General features: G+C 39.4%; 1 protein-coding gene across 3 annotated transcripts in view; it reads right to left on the reverse strand.

Moving 5' to 3' along the window:
* Camk2d (calcium/calmodulin dependent protein kinase II delta) overlaps window positions 1–18,836 on the reverse strand; it is a 264,785-nt gene that overhangs the window by 39,404 nt on the left and 206,545 nt on the right. The window contains exons 9-16 of one of the 3 annotated variants that reach the window (XM_032897359.1): window positions 16,490–16,584; window positions 15,000–15,122; window positions 14,146–14,229; window positions 13,244–13,286; window positions 9,804–9,841; window positions 5,686–5,745; window positions 3,448–3,489; window positions 981–1,029 (exon numbers count right to left, since the gene is read on the reverse strand). In XM_032897359.1, the coding sequence (XP_032753250.1) occupies window positions 981–1,029; window positions 3,448–3,489; window positions 5,686–5,745; window positions 9,804–9,841; window positions 13,244–13,286; window positions 14,146–14,229; window positions 15,000–15,122; window positions 16,490–16,584 (534 nt within the window). The remainder of the gene's footprint in view (window positions 1–980; window positions 1,030–3,447; window positions 3,490–5,685; window positions 5,746–9,803; window positions 9,842–13,243; window positions 13,287–14,145; window positions 14,230–14,999; window positions 15,123–16,489; window positions 16,585–18,836) is intronic. The other 2 variants (XM_032897360.1, XM_032897361.1) reach the window with 2 other exon arrangements.

Genomic DNA, 18,836 nt, shown 5'->3' on the forward strand with positions numbered 1-18,836 from the left:
ACTGTGGTCTGCAGCCATTTTCATTTCCTGAATTGTCCATCTTTCTTCTTGACCTGAGAACTCCTGGGTATTTATTCTATAACAAAAGTACATATATTTTCAAGACTGTTTTATTAATGCCACCTAAAAAAAATTACAGCTTTTAGTGACATTTGTACATAAGGTATTTCCCAGTTAAGATCTAGCTAATTGATGAATTGCATTTTTCAAGTCTTTGAAATATTTTTTATCCTCCTTTAAGTGCTTATTTTAAAGGTCTTTATTATCATAATTTCTTTTCGGAACGCTTTCTAGGCAAGCAAACTTCTGAAGAGAAAGGGATAGTACACACTGAGCTACAACGAGAACACAAAGCTGCACAAGGAAATGGAGCCAATGAACACTTTAAAACCAGCCATGTGATCAACGGAAGTACAGTCAACTAGAACTGCGTGTTGAGCATGTTCGTGTGGTGGTTCTGAGATTTTAATGGATATCTTTGACAAACAACATGAAATGGATGTCAAGACTATATTAAAAGTATATGAAACATAAGCCAAAAAGGCTTCCAAAATCACAAAGCTCCATTGGCTTTCAATGGAGACCATTAAAAAATTATTAGAATATTTTCATACCACCTCTTCAGAACACTATCTTGAACACAGTTTTCTATACATGTTTTAAGGACACACATAAAGTGCATATGTATTTTATGCTATTTTTGACTGACGTGTTTAAAGTCAGTCATTGGCCGTGATGTCAATAATGCGCTTGTGCAGAATACATGTTTAAATTTAAAACCCATAAAATGTGGAAAAGCTGACATATTCATAGGGTGATTCATTATTCAGAGTGGTGTATTCATAAAACAAAAATGAATTTCATTTGGGATAAGCCTTCTTCCTAGTCTAAACTGAGTAAGCTTTGTTATGGAACAAGCTTCGCTATGATGTACGTGGCCCTCTGAATTAGGGCTTCCCCACCTTTTGGCTCAGGCCTACCTTTCACGTCTTCATCCTCAATGGTGGTATTTGAGCTCTCAGTTGACTCCTGTGCAGAGGAAAACACAGTTTTAAGCTTTGAACGACAGAGAGCTAGTTCTTATGACAAACTTGGCTGGTGATAACATACATATCATGCAAACTTCTCCAGCAGGCTGTGTGCATATGCCGACATGCAAATGGACACATATATCAAGTGACTTTCAACAGAAACAAGATGTCATATGTTGTATGCTGCAAACATTTCAAAGGGAGTACTCTGGTTGCCTAGTCATGGATGCAGGATAAATCCAGGTGATTTGTACAAGCAGAAGAAGTATGCAGTTTATTTTAAGAGTTGCATGAGTTCACATTACAGTGCCTCACACAGTGTGTATTTAGAAGGAGAAGTGGAATATTATTGCAGAATAAATTTGAAGTTTAAAATACACGGTTTTATCCCTAATGAACCTCAGTAAGTAGCAAGTTCTTGCACCGAGCAGTGTGTTAGGTAGAGAAGTTGCTATTTGTCTGCCCTCCACCTGAGTGGAGCAGTTTATTCCATCATCTGATTCAGAAGCTCGGACTATTGAGCTGAGCCGGGCTGAACGTAGCTGTCAGAGTTTCAGGTTTATCTTTAGGACACTGCAATCATAAGGAATAATTTATTTTCAAGGTCAGTTAGACTTCTTTTCATTCTTTCCTAACTCAGAAAGTGTTGGTCGTTATAAAAGAAACCTCTTCCCACAATGAAGAGACAAACGTCTTGGTAAAAGTGCAAAGGAAGAGGGAGAGGAGTAGACACACTTACAAGTGCACTGCAGCTGCTGGAGGAGGGGCGCTTCTTAAAGGAGCTTCATCCATGTTTTTATTGCACTTTAGTAATAAAATGTTTTCTAGTAAAGATATATTGTAGTATTCGCAAGTAATCATTATTTAATGAGTAAAGGCCAGAGCTGAAAATAACTGGGACCGAAATTCCAGTTAATAGCTATATGTTCAGTGAATGGAAAACAGGGTTTGGAGGACAGTAAAAAAAAATCCCAGTCAGTGTCCATTTATAGATTCGGTATTTTTAGAAAGCCATTTATTTATATAAGTACCATATATAATATTTAAACCAAAGAGATAAACTAAGTAATGTCCAGAGTCTCCACACATACAAAACCAAAGAAAAGCACCCATGCATTTCCTTAATGTGATGTAGCATTCAGACTTAATCTCAAAATGAAGGTTAATCCCATGCACTTAAAGAAAATGAATTCATGTAAGCAATGAATGGCATGCAGCAACTCTTACAAATAACAGAGCTAGAATTACGGCAGTGTCCACTCCAGCTGCTATGCCTAGTCTTTCCTTTGGTAGTGCCAATAAGGCATTATTCTCATATGTGCTGGTCCTGACTACCTCAAATCTTTTGGGGACTTAGAACATGTCCAGAGTCATGACACTAATGTACATGTCAGATGAAGACACAAAACACTTGATGGTTTCAACATGGGCCAACTAAATATTGAACCAGAGATGAAATATATTTTCTTATCCTTCGATCCTTAATGATTAGAGTAAGGAAAAGACCCATGACTTATGCAGTATCTTAGAAAAGCCTGATGCATTTTCCTCCCTTAGATATAATAATGTATAATAAGTTATACGTGGAAACAGAATACATTTAGAACATATCTCATTTTATCTCTCAAACATGTATGTGAGTGTTGGTATGAACACAGTATACACATAGCTTACAACAGGTGGAACACATTAGTCTTCATTCAGCATATTACTTAAATGTATGTTACTATAATTCATATATGCCGACAACAAACATATTTAACAAAAAGTGGAACTCCCCGATTCTCTTCAAATTCACAGTAAACAGTAACACCACCAGTGATGTCATCAATAACAGGGAATTGAAAAACAAGCAACCAGAAACAACAAAACCACTGTGACAACAAAAGACAATGGAAAAGCTCAAAAGCAACATGGTGTTTTAGAAAAAAAAAACCCTATAAACTCATTATGCTTGATGACAATGGGGATGATAGCAAGAAATTCTGAAATTTCAAGCTGTGTTTATTGTACAATGCACAAACAGACATGGAGAAATAAAAGGACCACACAGAATAGCTTAAAATACACAGTCATCTCGACACAAAGACTTTGCAAGTGTTTAGCCTGACCCTTACTCCATTTTCCATTTTCTAATTGACTAAGGGATCATTGATCTCTCTCTCTCTCTCTCTCTCTCTCTCTCTCTCTCTCTCTCTCTCTCTCTCTCTCTCTCTCAGACTGTCATTCATTTTGATCTGAAGGAAGTCTATGGATAATTCTAGAAGAATTAAATTAGGCCTGAAAGAGCATGTGGTGAAAAGATGGCCAATAATTTTTTTCTTTCCCACTTGAGATAATGACTGGGTTTTGCACAGGGCATTTGATGAGATGTGTAATCTTATCAGAGCAAATGGGGTTGATTCTCTCTGAATACCTTGTTTCCATCAGGGTTGTGGATTACAGTAGTTTGGGGCTCCTGAGCGAGAACAAAATAGAGAAAGAAACAGTTTGTTTTGGTAAGTACATTCTTACTGGTCTGTGGGACAGAGCAGAGAGGGCCAACAGACAAGACTAAATAGTGACAGAGCTAAAGCCAGATAAGGGATTGTCAGCAGCTGACAGGATCTCTGTGGAGGCCTTTCTGGTGAGCCCATGAGATCACACACCTCCCTAGAAGCAACATGCAAAAGACCTTATTCTTGATAGGTGATTGAGCAGGCTTTGCAGTTTGGAGACCTAAAGAGGCAGTCACTGTTTCACCAGCCCTAACCCGGGCAGTACTTCCTTTCTTCTCCTCTGAAAACTATTTCTGTCTGTCTCACAGGCCAAGAGTGCCACACATAGAAATATCTGAGAAGATATCAAAAAACTTTGTGAAGATAATTTTTCCCAGCTGTATTGCCTTGGGACTCAACTCTGATGTTATTATAACCAGCACACAGCTGAATACCCTTGAAACACTGGACCACACTTAAAAACATCAACAATAACAATAACTCCTCCCCCCCCACGAAACTATCCAAAAGAACACACATAAAGCACATGAACAATTTCTAAAAAATACTTTTAAAAAGTTGGCTTAAATATTTTAGAACTAATAATAAAATGCAATCATTGGAAACACTGTTGATACATCCTATACTAATCACATAAAAATAAAATTTCTGCTTTATAAACTTCATATCTATACTATTAAGCTTTCCTTTCTTCTCTACTGAATATTCTATGTCTGTCTGTCTCACAGAAAGTGGCCAAGAACACCATAGATAGAAATATCGAGAAGACATCAAATTCTTTGTGAAGACACATTTTATATAAAATTTATTATTTAGTATTTATAGCAATGTTTTTCCATAAAGAAACTATTAATTTCACCTACTTTTTTGTAAGAAAATTCTTAAGCAGAAAATTATATTCAAATTTTAATTTAAAAAAAGACACAGTGTTCACACAACAATAGCATGCTTACTGCATCCACTAACGGCTACCATGGCACCTGTGAGTTACTATAACCATGGCCAGTCTTCCCCACCACAGGCATTTCCCCAAGGGAAAGCCTGTACAGCACCCTTAGAAAAATCCAACCATTGCTTCTTTCCTTTTCAGCTGCAAAACTGACTTTACTATTTATAATGTGCTAACTTTTTGGCCTTTTTTTTTGTTTGTTTTTTAACCTATTTTTAAGAAAATATGTTTTTTTCTAGGGATTGAACACTGAGGTCTCTTCTAGGTTACGAAAATGTTCTCCCACTGAGCTATGCTTTCAGTCCTGATAACCCTCTATCTCTATATGTCTTTTCCTTCAAATGTTCTTAAATTGAGCCTACTGGTCAACCCAATTAAAGTAATGCTTAACATTTGTAAGTCAATGGCAATAACAGTCTGGTGACAGTAATGAATAAAAGTAATTTCTAGGAATCATAAGTCAAAATTATAAAACCCATGTATTAAATGTCAGTATTCAGATTTTGAATTTTAATACACTATTCCAATGTGTGGAAGGAACTAAGTCATTACTTCTGTACATTTAATTAAAATGAACCAAACTGTCTCTGATAGCTTAACCTTCTGAGGTATACACTCCCATTCTGTGGAAGAAAGTGAAACAGTGACAACTTAATTTGAAACACAACAGACAAAAAGCATTGATGTAGGCAGTGCCTCTTTATCTCAGAAAGTGAAGTCTTGCAAAGCCAAGGTTGTCTTTCAATGGGAGAGAAATGCGAACTCTGAATAAGGTCTACTTTTCATGTCATCTTGCAAGAATCCTGTTAGCTCTCCTTGATGTCAACATGTACTTTGCAGAAAGAGAAACCATTGTACGATCAGTAGCAATCAACACCAGAAAGAGCTAAGAGTAACCAAAGCACATTCTCCTGTGATTCCAAGCCGACATGCAGGAATTCCAACTGCGGACGGAGAGAAGCATGATGTTCCACAATGAAATGAGAAGCCTCATATTAGAAGCATACTGCTTGACAATGACCTCACGAAAAGAAAACAACAACGAAACAACATAAAGTTCTCTTCCTCTATCTTTTGAAAGCAAAACAAACAAACAAACAAAACCAACAACAAATGAAGTATTGATACATAGATATTGATTTAGTGAAAGAGAGAAACAACAACAAACAATGCAGGATTTAAGAAGGGTACAAGAGTTCAGGTATACCAGCGCCGGGGTAGGAATATTTTCTTTGGGGCTGGTTACCACGTTGGCTTTGTTGTTTATCTGTGGATATGCAGAAAATAGAAACAGAGATGCCTTAGTCTTCTTGGTAGCCAATGTCTACAAGTAGCGTGTTTACACAGAAATACAGACATGAGAGTAAAAAGCCCCTGGGGATGGATGAGAAAGACTATAATGGCTGACACAAATGAAGAGCATGTTTAGTCACTGAAGGTCACACACAGACTGGGACCCTGTCTGTGATGGAAGAATGCCATCATCTGTGGCTGCTTTGGGTGTTCTGCCTTCCCTGAGTGGCTTCACTGAGCTCAAACCAGGCTTCAGAGTATGATGAGGCTGTAGCCAGTTTCATACTCTTGAAAGCAGATTCTGTTTCCAGGCTGCAATTATTCACTGCTATGAACATATACCTTTATCATTTCTCCCTTCTCATAGATCGTTTTTCCCTGGGGAGCTCTCATTACTTTGTTTACTACTCATCCAATTAAAATCCTGCCTCTTTTGACAAAATGCAAACATTAAAGTGTTCTACTGAAAATGATAAGTCTGGGTCTCCTTAGGTATCCGTCTTCAAGTGGGAGAAATCAAACTCCATTCTGTAGCCTCTATGTTAAAGGACTTTTTTGTTCATGGTTGCTTGGAGACACCTCAGTAGCTTGTGATCGTTCTGTTATTCTTGCCGAGTACATCCAATGGGACCAAGCCCTTATATTAACACAAGTGAGTTTATCCTTAATAGGGGATGTAATTACTACCATCGGAGCCATATTTTCAAAGATGCTCTTAGGGCCAATAAATATGGCAATGTCTCACGGAAAAGGTTCTTTGTTGACACATAAGAGCTTGGAACTTTATTGAGTTTGGGACAACAGAGTAAAATACCGAAATGTAATAATCAACATCAGTTTGAACCCATGCATAACATATTACATTATGGCTATTAAACAGAAACTTAAATTTGCATTCATTTTTGCAGTCAAATTATGTAGTCATTTATATTATTTTCTAAAGGGACACGCTCCATAGTTTTAATATAAATGTAAATATACCTGTGGACTTAAAGAGGAACAGGGATTGCATATTAAATGGCTATTTACAAGTGACTACACAAGTCATTATTATTGGGCTTTCTGGGTCATTTAACCTTATGCCTATAGGCTGTTTGGGGGCTTTCATTGAGAAGACGGCAAAAGGAAACAGAATTAATTGAGGTATATAATATTTTGCTCTTCTTTTCATTTTTCTTTGTGTGGTATTGGTATGACCATTATTTAATAAGCTTATATCAGTCACACAGTTAGCTTATAGCATTGTTATTCAATGCTCTGTGGCATCCAGAAAGAGAGAAAATTTTCTTTACCTAGAACTTATTGAAGATTAAACCACCAACCTGCAGTTTGAAAATAGGTTTGGAATTTTTGCTTTAAGTCAATTGAACACAAGAAGTTTGCTACAGCCAAAAATGGACAGAGGTAAAGGTTTAAGGGTATCTGTTGAAGAGGGATCAGAATGTGCTTATGTTATTTCAAGCTACATTACACAAAAAAGAGGGATGCCCAAGGTAACGTTCTATTGGGAAAGGGTGCTTGATGAAACACAGCAACTTCCTGTCCAGTCATCAGGACCTCGTGATTAAATGTATTTAGTGTTCATCAAGTGGAAGGGAAATACTCTGGATTATTCTTCCTGTTTTGAGGGGAAAGAGGGCTTCCCTGGAGGATGTAGTTCCTGAAAACTGCCTTGTTTTAGTGAAAATGTGTACACTTGTATCTAAATGCACACAAACTTATGGGCCGAAGTACACAACCACCCGAACCCTTATCCACATTCACACATGAACGACACACACAGCATCCTTTTTTGGAAGTATTTATGACATTAGTCTTTTACACAACAGGGAAACTTCTAAGTAAAAACCAGAAGAACTAACTTTTAAAGAGTCAGTTATCAAGTACCATGTTCAACCATAGTTGTCGCTAAAATGTACATGTGAATTTATGTACTGTACATTATGGAAGCAATGTATGTTTCTTGCTTGAAACCTGAATGCAATCAGCAGTACAGTATTATTCTCAGAAGACATGAATAAGGAATTGTATTTACTCAGGTAAGGTTAATACATACTTCTTTTAAAGAAGCTTAGCTAGAATGGGCTGAAGCCGAAATCACTTTCACATTATTTGTAAACCCAAGGCAACTGTATTCAGGTGTGTCAGAATTAATTTAGTAATTATGATGATTGATTAACAAAAAAAACCCAATCCTACAGCATTTTTTTTCCTGGTGCTAGCAAGCATTCATTATGTCCTGGCTTCTTTCTTTTCAAATAGAAAACCCGGTTTTGCTCTCACAGATGGGCAAACGCATTACGGGCATACGGACAAGGGTTCAAGTTCTTGTCTACTGGAAACCTTTATCAGAGAAAAACCAAGTAATGTGAAAGTGGAGTAGCGTGTTATGAGTGCAGATTAGCGCTGACCTATGATGCTCTTTTTCTACTCCCACTAACTCAGGTATATGAGACGCTTTCACTTCTAAGTGTGCATTTTCCAGGTAGGAGAAATCTGGCAGACACAGGTTCTCACCATCATCTGAACACTCGAACTGGACTTCCTTTTCTGAATTGACCAGTCAAAGAGAAAGGAAGAGGGGAAAAGAAAAAAACAAAAAACAAAAATAGAAACAAAAAAACAGGACCTGTTGAATTTTAAAGCATCAAAGCATGGAATACATAGTCATTTTGTTCTTGAAGAGGTGTTTATAGGTCGGATGGAGGGAAATCGTGCTTTTGTACCAGGATGCCAGTGAGAATAACTGTCCATTGGACCTGGGAGCTCTCCAGCACCGAAAACCCAGTACAGAAAACCCAGAAGGAAATGTTTGGACACGTAAAAATCCTCACATTCTCATCATTGTTATACCAGGGAAAAGGCAGACATCCACTGTCATTATTGCAATCTAACGAGGGAAATCAGCAGAAGACACATTTAGCTTGAGGAACAACGGGAAGCGGCAGTCTAGTGAGCTCAGTCACCCCAAAGGTAAAAATTCCCAAGTCACACTCAGACAGGTGATGAGGTAAGGAATTTAGGACCCAGCAAATGATTTCCTATGTTCCATGTCTCAATAAGAACTGACCACCTGAGTGGGTGGGTCAAGTTCAAAGGTTAGAATATTAATTAATTCCCAAGAGTGTTGACCTGTTGAGGAATGTACACGTCTGTCATTGGAAGAGAAAGAAAATGATTAACAAGACATTTAGGTGATTTCTGGAAGATAACAAATATTATGCAAATATAAGGTTACATTATTAAAAATAAGCTCACTGTAAACAAGATATTATTGGTAGGAATAAGTTGTATTACATTAGTTCCATAACCAAGAAAGTAAATATATATATTTATTTTATATATGCGAGTACACTACCACTTCAGACACACCCGAAGAGGGTATCAGATCCCATTACAAATAATTGTGAGCCACCACGTGGATGCTGGGAATTGAACTCAGGACCTTTGGAAGAGCAGTCAGTGCTCTTAACCACCGAGCCATCTCTCCAGGCCTAGTAAAAATATTTTTGTTGTTTTCCTTGGAAGATTTTCCTAGTGTCTGATCAAGATAGCACCACGAGCACATCTTTAATGCTTAGGGTCAAAATTCAAGGAACTCATGGGTTTTAGAGAAGCTGCCCAAGCACGAACACTTCGTCAGTGAAGCCTGGATTTTTCAGATAAACTTTTCCCAGATTTTTGTGGGCTTCAAGTACACATCATAATCACTTGAAAAAGCATTTGGTTTTGCAGGTTCATCAGTCAGCAGAGTGGTTTGTGAATGTGGAGAAGCAGAGATGATTGAAACATTCACTTTATATAATAACTATATCTAAAATATTGGTTTTCGTGGTTAATACATAATCAAGTAAAAAGAATATCATACATGATAATCATGTCTGTGTATTAAAGTCTCTCATGCTTCAGCCTGCACTCTCTTTTCGAGGACTGTAGAGTACATAAACTACGCAGGCTTGGGATTTGCAGGTAACATTTAAACTATGAAGCATCTGAAAGTCAGAGAGAGTTTAAGAGAGCCGCTTAACTTACCTTTACCCCATCCGGTTTCTTCAACAAACTCTTGGCTGCTGCAAAATGAGAGTGAAATTGCTTTAGAGAGTTATCCACAAACCCTCCCGAGAGAGGACAAACCACGAGATCTTATCCTGTGCCCTTGCCGAGTTATGGGCAACATGGGCAACACACGCTTAACCGTCAAGGTCACACAGATGAGCGAGAGCTTACAGGACACTGAAATACAGTATCGCTTTTCTGATTCTGACCCAGCAAATTTAGAACTAAATTCTTACAGAGCTCGTGGCACGGAGTTGAGCACTTTGCCAGCTGTGCATTGAACTTTATTTTCACTGTTGGTTCCGAAAAGGATACTGGAACTTTCGCTGGACTATCCTTCATAATCCAGAAAGTTGGTTTCAGTCTCGAGACACCAGCTGACAGACTGATTTCACGTTCATTCACACCGTGTCTCGTGACCATGTCAGTTCTGCCATTGAAGCTCCTCTTTTCAGAGGTTGAAATTTCATTCGCAAAAATTTGCTCTGGCTAACCAGTGTCTTCTCTGTATTTTTTTAAAAAATTAGATAACTTCAGTTGGACTGAAGACACAAATATCTATATAAAATCAGATGGTACCTTATTGGCCAGGAGCAAATTTTTTAAATGCTCAGCATATGGTAATAAAAATGCATTCCGTGTTCTTTTAGACATCAATATCAGAATATAAAGGCTTCTTAAAGCCCTTTGAAATGAAAAGTTAAACACCATAATATCTGGAACCAGATCTAAATGAAATGGAATCTTAAAAGATTGGTTCTCATAGGAAATGTGCTTTTTGTACGGGCATTTAAGCAATTGCTTGTATTTTTTCCAAATTTCTTCAGTCTGTGAAAACTAGAAAGCATCCTTTTAAATATGAGTGCATATACAATGAACAGCCAGCATAACTATAATTACTAGAACACTGGTGTATAACACTCACAGTACGGAGGACAAGCACATAGGCCCATTGAATGTTAATATACACAGTCATTTAAGCACACGGAGTATGACATTTGAAATGAAACACCTCGCTGCAACAAAACCACATGGACATTTCATTTATCGCTATTTCCTTGGTTTGGGGCGTTATTTCGGTTTTCAATTTTAAGTCTACCTAAAAGACACAAATATTAATTTTACCTCGCTTTTAGCGACAAAGCTATTAAAGTTTATCAATGGAGACTGTTATTCAATATTTACGGTACTCTCTGCCTGTGGTTAAAAGGGGACACGTGGGGACTCTTGTGGCAGTTATCAGGCTGGAGAGCAAACAGGGTAATTTGGATTGCAATAGCAAGCAAAGAGAAGACAATGGTTTGAGGGAAGCAGCAATCTGGCCTGGGAGATGCAGAGCCGTCCTGTGTGATACCGCCTTACCTCACAAGAAACACATTCCACATTCAGGGAGAAAAGAAGAAATAAAAACAACTTTATAACCACATACGTATGGGCGTTTACTTTAAAGAGTATATCTGGTAATGAATAGAATGAATGAAATACTCGAAATAAAAACGGAACTACACGAAGGAACTACAGGATATAACTGAGTCTCATGGTGTTAGGTCGACACGGAGGGGGTGGGTCCAAAAGTTGGTTTTTCATGCACAAACATTCAGAGGCAATACAAAAATCCACATTTTAGTTATGGCTTTTAGTTTGCAGAGCGGTGAAAAGGAACACGACATAAATTAAAGCATCGATAAGTGGGTATTAACATTATTAATAAAGACCCTTTTTACACTTAATGGTATATTTAAAATATCAACAAAACGTATGATTTTAATTCCGGAGAATCTTCGAAAAGGAAGTTCTTCAGTAACAACATATACTATGTAAATCCCTCTATTTCTAGTGATTCACTTACTCATGGGTTGTGGTGAAATAAATATCTATTTAGTCTAAGGTCATACATATTGGTTAATGCTTCGTGACCTGACATTAAGCTCACGCACATAAGCATCAATCACATTTACTAGAAAACAGCTCGACAAAGGCAGCAGCATGGTTTAACACATCGGATAGAACACATAACAGCTGGGCAGTACAGGCCCTGGATGCGTAGCACTGGTCACTGAGCGGGAACTGTATGCCTGGTGCTCACCGGCCCATGCTTCATGGTGTTTCTAAGTGGGAAGGAGGGCTGTCCCGTAAACACTGGTCTGAACAGTAACTAGGAACTGACTGAAGCCTGTCTGATACTCATATAATGGTGCCCAGCTGATTATCACTTTAAGATCCTGACTGGGCAAAACAAAGTCAGAGCACTGACTGCTGTACAGTCCCACCCCAAAACAAAAGTAACGCTATTTTTGACAAGTGTTTGAAGAATAAACATCTAAACTTTAAGCCAGCCTGCCTGCCTGCCTTCCTTCCTTCCTTCCTTCCTTCCTTCCTTCCTTCCTTCCTTCCTTCCTTCCTTCCTTCCTTCCTTCCTTCCTTCCCTCCTTCCTTCCTTCCTTCCTTCCATTCTCTCAACAGGGTCTCACTATGTGCCTCGAATGGCCTAAAACTCTCCACATAGAGTAGGCTGGCCTTGAACTCACAGAGTTCGACTTTCCTCTGCCTCCTGAATGCGGGGATTAAAGACATGCCCCACCTGAAGACTTCCCCTAAAGTATAAGTTTATGAAAGGTAACTTAGTTGCTGCCTCAGCCCACTCCATACATGTCTGGTTAGCACTTGCCAACATCTGACTTTTGAATGCCTTGTTGTTGTTTATAACATAATCTACCCAAGAGGACTCCAAGACAAAAATACTTTCCTGGAAGTAATACACGCTTTACATCCATCGTGGAAAATCACTTTTAGAGAAAAGAAACTTCGTGGCTGAATTTAGCTTATATGCAAGCTTTTTTTTCTTTTTTTCTTTTCCTATCCCCCACGCAATCATTTTGAGGAATACTATTATTGGATGACATCCCCACGTACCCATTCGGCCAACTCTTTGTAATTTCTCATTAGACAGCCTCAGTCCTTGTAATTAGTCTTAACGAATGTGAAGTCACTACCTTAGTTGAAAAGAAATTAGGCCTGTAAGAATTGGGTTCCACAAAATTACTCATTTTAAAGTCTTTCTTATCGCAGTTCCCTATAGTAATTAGACAAAAAAGCATCTTCATGTTTCTTTATGAAATATCAGTAAAAATGAGACACACGTATCATACTTGTGTGACCCCCACAACGTGTGAGACCTAGGTGTCCAGGATGAGTGGAGTCCTACAGAGAACTGCAGGAGTGTAAGGGGTCTCCCCTTCCTTGTGTGTGTGTGTGTGTGTGTGTGTGTGTGTGTGTTAACCATTTGTAGTTATTAGACTTTCTCAACTCTCTTAAGGACACACACACACACACACACACACACACACACACACACACACACACACACTCAATTAGAGAAGGTCAGAGGACAAAGAGCAGAGTTCAAACATGTATACCTGAAAAATTTCTCGTAGCCAGCATAGTTGTCAAGATGGCGCCCTATCAAAGAAATAAGAGAAATTGATCATAGTTGCCCCTAACAAATCTCTGACCTAAAACATGTAGTTAGGGCCCACAAAGCTCTGGGTTTTATTTTTAGTTGCAGACTTCAAGTTGTCTGCTTTTTTTTGCTTTGTTTTATTTATTTGTTTCCTGAAAGCCCTACCCTGTGGTTCTCAGGATGTTTGGATAGCTTTAATTTTCTGAGCCGTGTTTAGATTATCAAACTGAACAATTGCTTTCTCTAAGGAGAGCAACCACAGCACACACTGCCCCATCCAGCTGACTTGCATCCCAGGCTTGATTATGGAACACGCTCCATTTCCCTTCGATGCAGGAGGACTGACTATTGAGATCTATAGTGCTAAAAGCTTGGCTAAGACTTCAGCTAACCATTGGACTGAGCATGGGGACCCCAATGGAGGAATTAGAGAAAGGACTGAAGGAGCTGAAGGGGTTTGCAACCTCATTGGAAGAACAACAATATCACTATCCCCCCCATCCCCCGCGCCCCCAGAGCTCCCAGGGACTAAGGCTCCAGCTGCATATGTAGCAGAGGATGGCATTGTCTGGCATCAATAGGAGGAGAAGCCCTTGGTCCTGTGAAGGCTCGTTTCCCCAGTGTAGTGTATGGGAATGCCAGGGTGGTGAGGTGGGAGTAGGTGGATGGGAGTGAGCTGGAGCATACTCATAGAAGCAGGGGGAGAGGGGATGGAGGGGGCGGTAAAGGGGATAACATTTGAAATGTAGATACATAAAATATCCAATAAAAAATGCAAGAAAGACTTCTGCTTTCAGTAGTTTTCAGCTCACCAAATCAACCCCCTCACGCCTCCCACAACAAAGTCAAATTTCTTACCTTCAATTTCCGTCGAGCGTTAAATTTCTTCAAGCAGTCTACAGTCTCCTGCCTGTGCATCATGGAGGCAACAGTAGAGCGTTGCTAAAGGAAGAGGAGAAAGAGGGACTTGATATTTACAACATACCAGGGACAATAAAGAGTCTCAGCTTCATCCAATCTTTACTAATGGTGCCTACACGAGTACAGTCAACTTGCAAATATTCAATTGCCAGAGTGTCCTCCAAAAACCCCTGGTTTCATCAAGACTAACAGTGACTGAGCTCACACACTGATGAAAAGAAGGTACAGGAATGAAGATCATTAACCTCTCAGATGATCATGTAGCAAGCATCTCCTCACATTCTACTAGAATAACTTCCCCTTACTTAGCAGTCTATCCTAACCCTAGACATTTACAGAAGTTTTCAGATTCCCTTACAATTTCCTTGGTTTTCCCTTCGGGCTTCTGCAAGACAGTCCTGTACCATGTAAAACTACCTCTAGCTTCTAAACCTCACATGTTTCTAAGGCTGCTTAATGATAGAGAATTAGACTTTGTAAAATTTTCCCTTCTGGGATGCAGGAAGTCTTCATGTCATTTCCTTAGTCCCTGCTCATAAGTCTTATCAATAATTGGTATGGGAGCTACTCATTCCGCTTACTGCAGACAATATTACTTAGCAATTTGTGCAGTTTAATGTTTGCTACCGGCAATGGTGGTTTTCGCTATTACAAATCCATTTCTTAAATACCTCAAGTCAAAAATGCATTAAGGTTTATCATTTTCTGTAAGATTATTTTAAGCCCATGAAAAATGGCTTAGAAGTTTATTCTTCGGTTTTGCTCCTGGGGTGTACGGGAAAGTGACTTACACAGATCCATGGGTGTTTCAGGGCCTCAGAGGCTGTGATGCGTTTGGCAGGGTTGATGGTCAGCATTTTGTTGATGAGGTCTTTGGCTTCAGGTGTCACTGTGTCCCATTCTGGTGATGGAAACTTCAAAGATAGAAATTAGTAAAGGTTTTAAAAATAGAGACACTAAGCCAGACGTGTTCATACATGCCTCTAATCCCAACATTAGGGAGGCAGAGGCAGAAATATCAGGATTTTTAGGCAAGCCTCAGACATAAGAAAAGGGTCACCTAGTATACGTGAGATCCTGTCTTTATTAAAACACACACACACACACACACACACACACACACACACACTCAGAGAGAGAGAGTCAATAGAGAAAAGGCAAATATATTCCTCATTTTTATAAAGAGTGCATTGCTTCATAAAATTTCCCATTATAAAAGTTAAATTATATAAAAATAGATTAATTCATACTACTGTCTACTGCAACCAAGAAAATAACTAACAAGATAAAGTTGGTCATGTTTATTTTCAATTTGACCCACTGGATTTGGTGTGAACATGTCTGAAATATTAATGTGTAAATTTCTAAAACGCTTAACTAGAAGTAATGCTTGCAAGAGAGCCATGGTTTTGCAAGTGGGCGTCCAATGAGCTGACTGGAGAAAGAAATCATCTTGGATTGTCACGATCTCTCATTCTACCCAACAAGACATCATTTCTCCTTCACACTCATTTGAAGAAGGATGGACAGTACATAGCAACTGAATGGACAGTGGCTGGACCAAGAAGCAGATCCAGACTACTCCCCAAAGCTAAATTTGCACTCACAAAAGACTATGGCCACGGTTTGGTGATCTGTGGCTAATCAGATCCACCACAGCTTCCTGACTCCCATTACATCTGAGAAGTGTGCTCAGAAAATTGACCGGCTATAACAAAAACTGCAGTGCCTACAGCTGCCCGGTTCTTTATGACAACACCCCTGCATATGACACAATACTCCAAACATTGAATGAATTGGGCAATGAAGTGTTAATTCATCTGTTACAGCCACCTGGCCTCTCCCCAGATGGCCAAACATCTTTAAGCATTTAGATAACACTTTCACAACTAACAGAATGTAGAAAATGCTTTCTAAAACTTCATGAATTTTTATGCAACAGAAATAAACATATTTCTCACAGTCAAAAATATATTGATTGTGATGGTTCCTGTTTTGATTAATAAAGATGTGTTTGGGTCTAGCTATAACGACTTGAAATTTGTGGTCTGACACTGAAACCTTTTCCCTCTACCCAATGCCTATGCTAACTACTTTTGATAATTAACTGTCTTTTCATTTGATAAGTATATTTTGTACTAGATAAAACTTTCCTCAAAGGCTAAGACAAATTTACCCCACACTAGTTGATAAATGACAGATTATCAAATTATTAAATAAATAGCTCTTGGCAGTAAACCAATCAACCCTCACCCAAGCCATATGGGTACTTAATACATACATCGTACGCTCCAGCCTTGATCTGCTGATACAGTCTATGCTGATCTTCATCCCAGAAGGGTGGGTATCCCACCAGCAAGATGTAGAGGATGACGCCTGAGGAGATCGTAACAGACAATGAGTTATGTGCCTGACCAATACAGTATGAAGACAGAGGTTAGCAATGGGGATGACTTCGGCGAGATACACTGTGTCCTGTTCTAAAGCCTTCCTCTCTGGAGGGTGACAGCTCTTCCTTTCTCTCATGTGCTCCACACTGACATCTTGTCAGTCCACCCTGTGGAACAAATATTGTAAAGAGGCAAGTAGGGCAACGCCTGAAGATGAAACGCTCCTTCATTTCAGAGGTCGGTTTGGCTTTTCATCTTTCTGTATAAGATTCTACACGGGTCGATGCTTTACTTTACTTTTTGCTATCTACTTCCTTATCTACTGACAGTGAGGACCTTTGCTGACTGTAGTGCCCTGGTTGCAAAGTTGTGCTCTAAATACACCAGTGTCTCTTGAGATGCTGATAGCATATAAAAAGACATAACCATTTTCTCTTCAATAATGCATTTTCAAAACTAAAAGCTTTTCTATCAAATAGACCTCACCAAAGAGCCATACATTACAGGAAAGTAAGAGGAGGGAGAAACTGCCTGCAACATCCAAAGTCATCAGCACAGAGTTGTAATGCAATTTGAGATTTATTGCAAAAATACATAACTAAAGGCATGGTTGGTACACAGAGGGGCCAGGACCCAGGATCCCTTCATGGATATCAGCATCTGTGCATGCTTACGTCACATTGATAGAATTGTGGAAGTCATTAAGTGATGCGGTTCTCTGTATTTGAGATACTGTTCAGATTACTTAACCTAAAACAGCCATACGATGCTGTAAAGGAGGTGCAGTGCCATGTTGTTTAGAGACAAGGAAAAAGTCTGCATACACTCAGTGATACAATTGTTTTCTTCCCCCAAGTATCTGATTTACGACGGTTGAGTCTGTAGATTTGGACGCTGCCCACCCAAGGGTAATTGCACTTATAAGTTAGTCAACATGCAATTCAATATTTAAATAAAAACTATACTCATAGACTGTGACTTTTACCTGAAGCCTTCTATGTATATATTCCAGAAATAAAATTATGGTCTTGTTTGACTTAAAATATCCGCTAGTTGCTTTTCGCACACTACTAACCTGCCAAGGTCTTTGTTTCTTTTGTAGATTTTGCTAGAGGAAGGACTCAGGTTCCTACAGCCTCACCTGTAAGCCTCACCCCTGTTGCTTCCTTAAACTCGGAAAGGCCAAGGCAGAAGAGCAAGGCAGGTGGAGCTCTGTCCAGATGCCTTGGGACTGTTTCTCCCCTGAGAGCGGGGGTCCCTTGGCTCTTGGAGCTCCCTGGTGAGGGAGACCTAATGCAGCTCTTGTCTATTAGTCTGAAATTATTCACGCGAAAGTCACTATAGAATTAAAATGGCTTTGAAGAAAATTGTCTAATCTCCTCCATATTTTATTGTCTACTTCCAGAATACAGTTTGATATAGCTTCTTAGAATCCAGCCTGTAGCTAGGCAATCTGAACCTGAATGCTTGCCTAGGATGCCCGGATCCCTGGCTGGGTCTGATCTCTGTAACTGAGGAGCAAGCAGACAAAACCACCTAGCAAAGCTGACCCAGCAACGACCTAGACTGCCATGTGGTGGGATGATACTTTATCTTGGATGTTGCCATGTGCCCACACATTAGTGTTTTGGTACCCTGAGAAGCTGCTAGCTTTTTAAAATTTTTATTAGATACATTTCTTTATTTACATTTCAAATGTTATTCCCCTTTCCTCTCCATAAGCCCCCATTCCCTCCCTTCCCTCTCCCCCATACGGTATTCCCCTATACATCCCCCTTACTGTCCCCCCCATATTCCCCTGCACTGGGGGTCCAACCTTGGCAGGACCAAGGGCTTCCCCTTGCACTGGTGCCCCAACAAGGCTATTCTCTGCTACATATGCAGTTGGAGCCCTGGGTCAGTCCATGTATAGTCTTTGGGTAGTGGTTTAGTCCCTGGAAGCACTGGTTGCTTGGCATTGTTGTTCTTATGGGGTTGCAAGCTCCTTCAACTCTTTCAATACTTCCTCTGATTCCCCCCAAGGGGGTCCTGTTCTCAGTTCAGTAGTTTGCTACTGTCATTCACCTCTGTATTGGACATGCTCTGGATGTGTCTCTCAGGAGAGATCTATTTCCAGTCCCTTTCAGCATGCACTTTTTAGCTTCATCAATCTTATCTAGTTTTGGTGGCTGTATATATATATATATATGGGTCACATGTGAGGCAGGCTCTGAATGGCCATTCCTTGAGTCACTGCTC

This window comes from Rattus rattus, chromosome 3 (assembly GCF_011064425.1).
Source record: "Rattus rattus isolate New Zealand chromosome 3, Rrattus_CSIRO_v1, whole genome shotgun sequence".
In the NCBI taxonomy this organism is placed as follows: domain Eukaryota; kingdom Metazoa; phylum Chordata; class Mammalia; order Rodentia; family Muridae; genus Rattus; species Rattus rattus.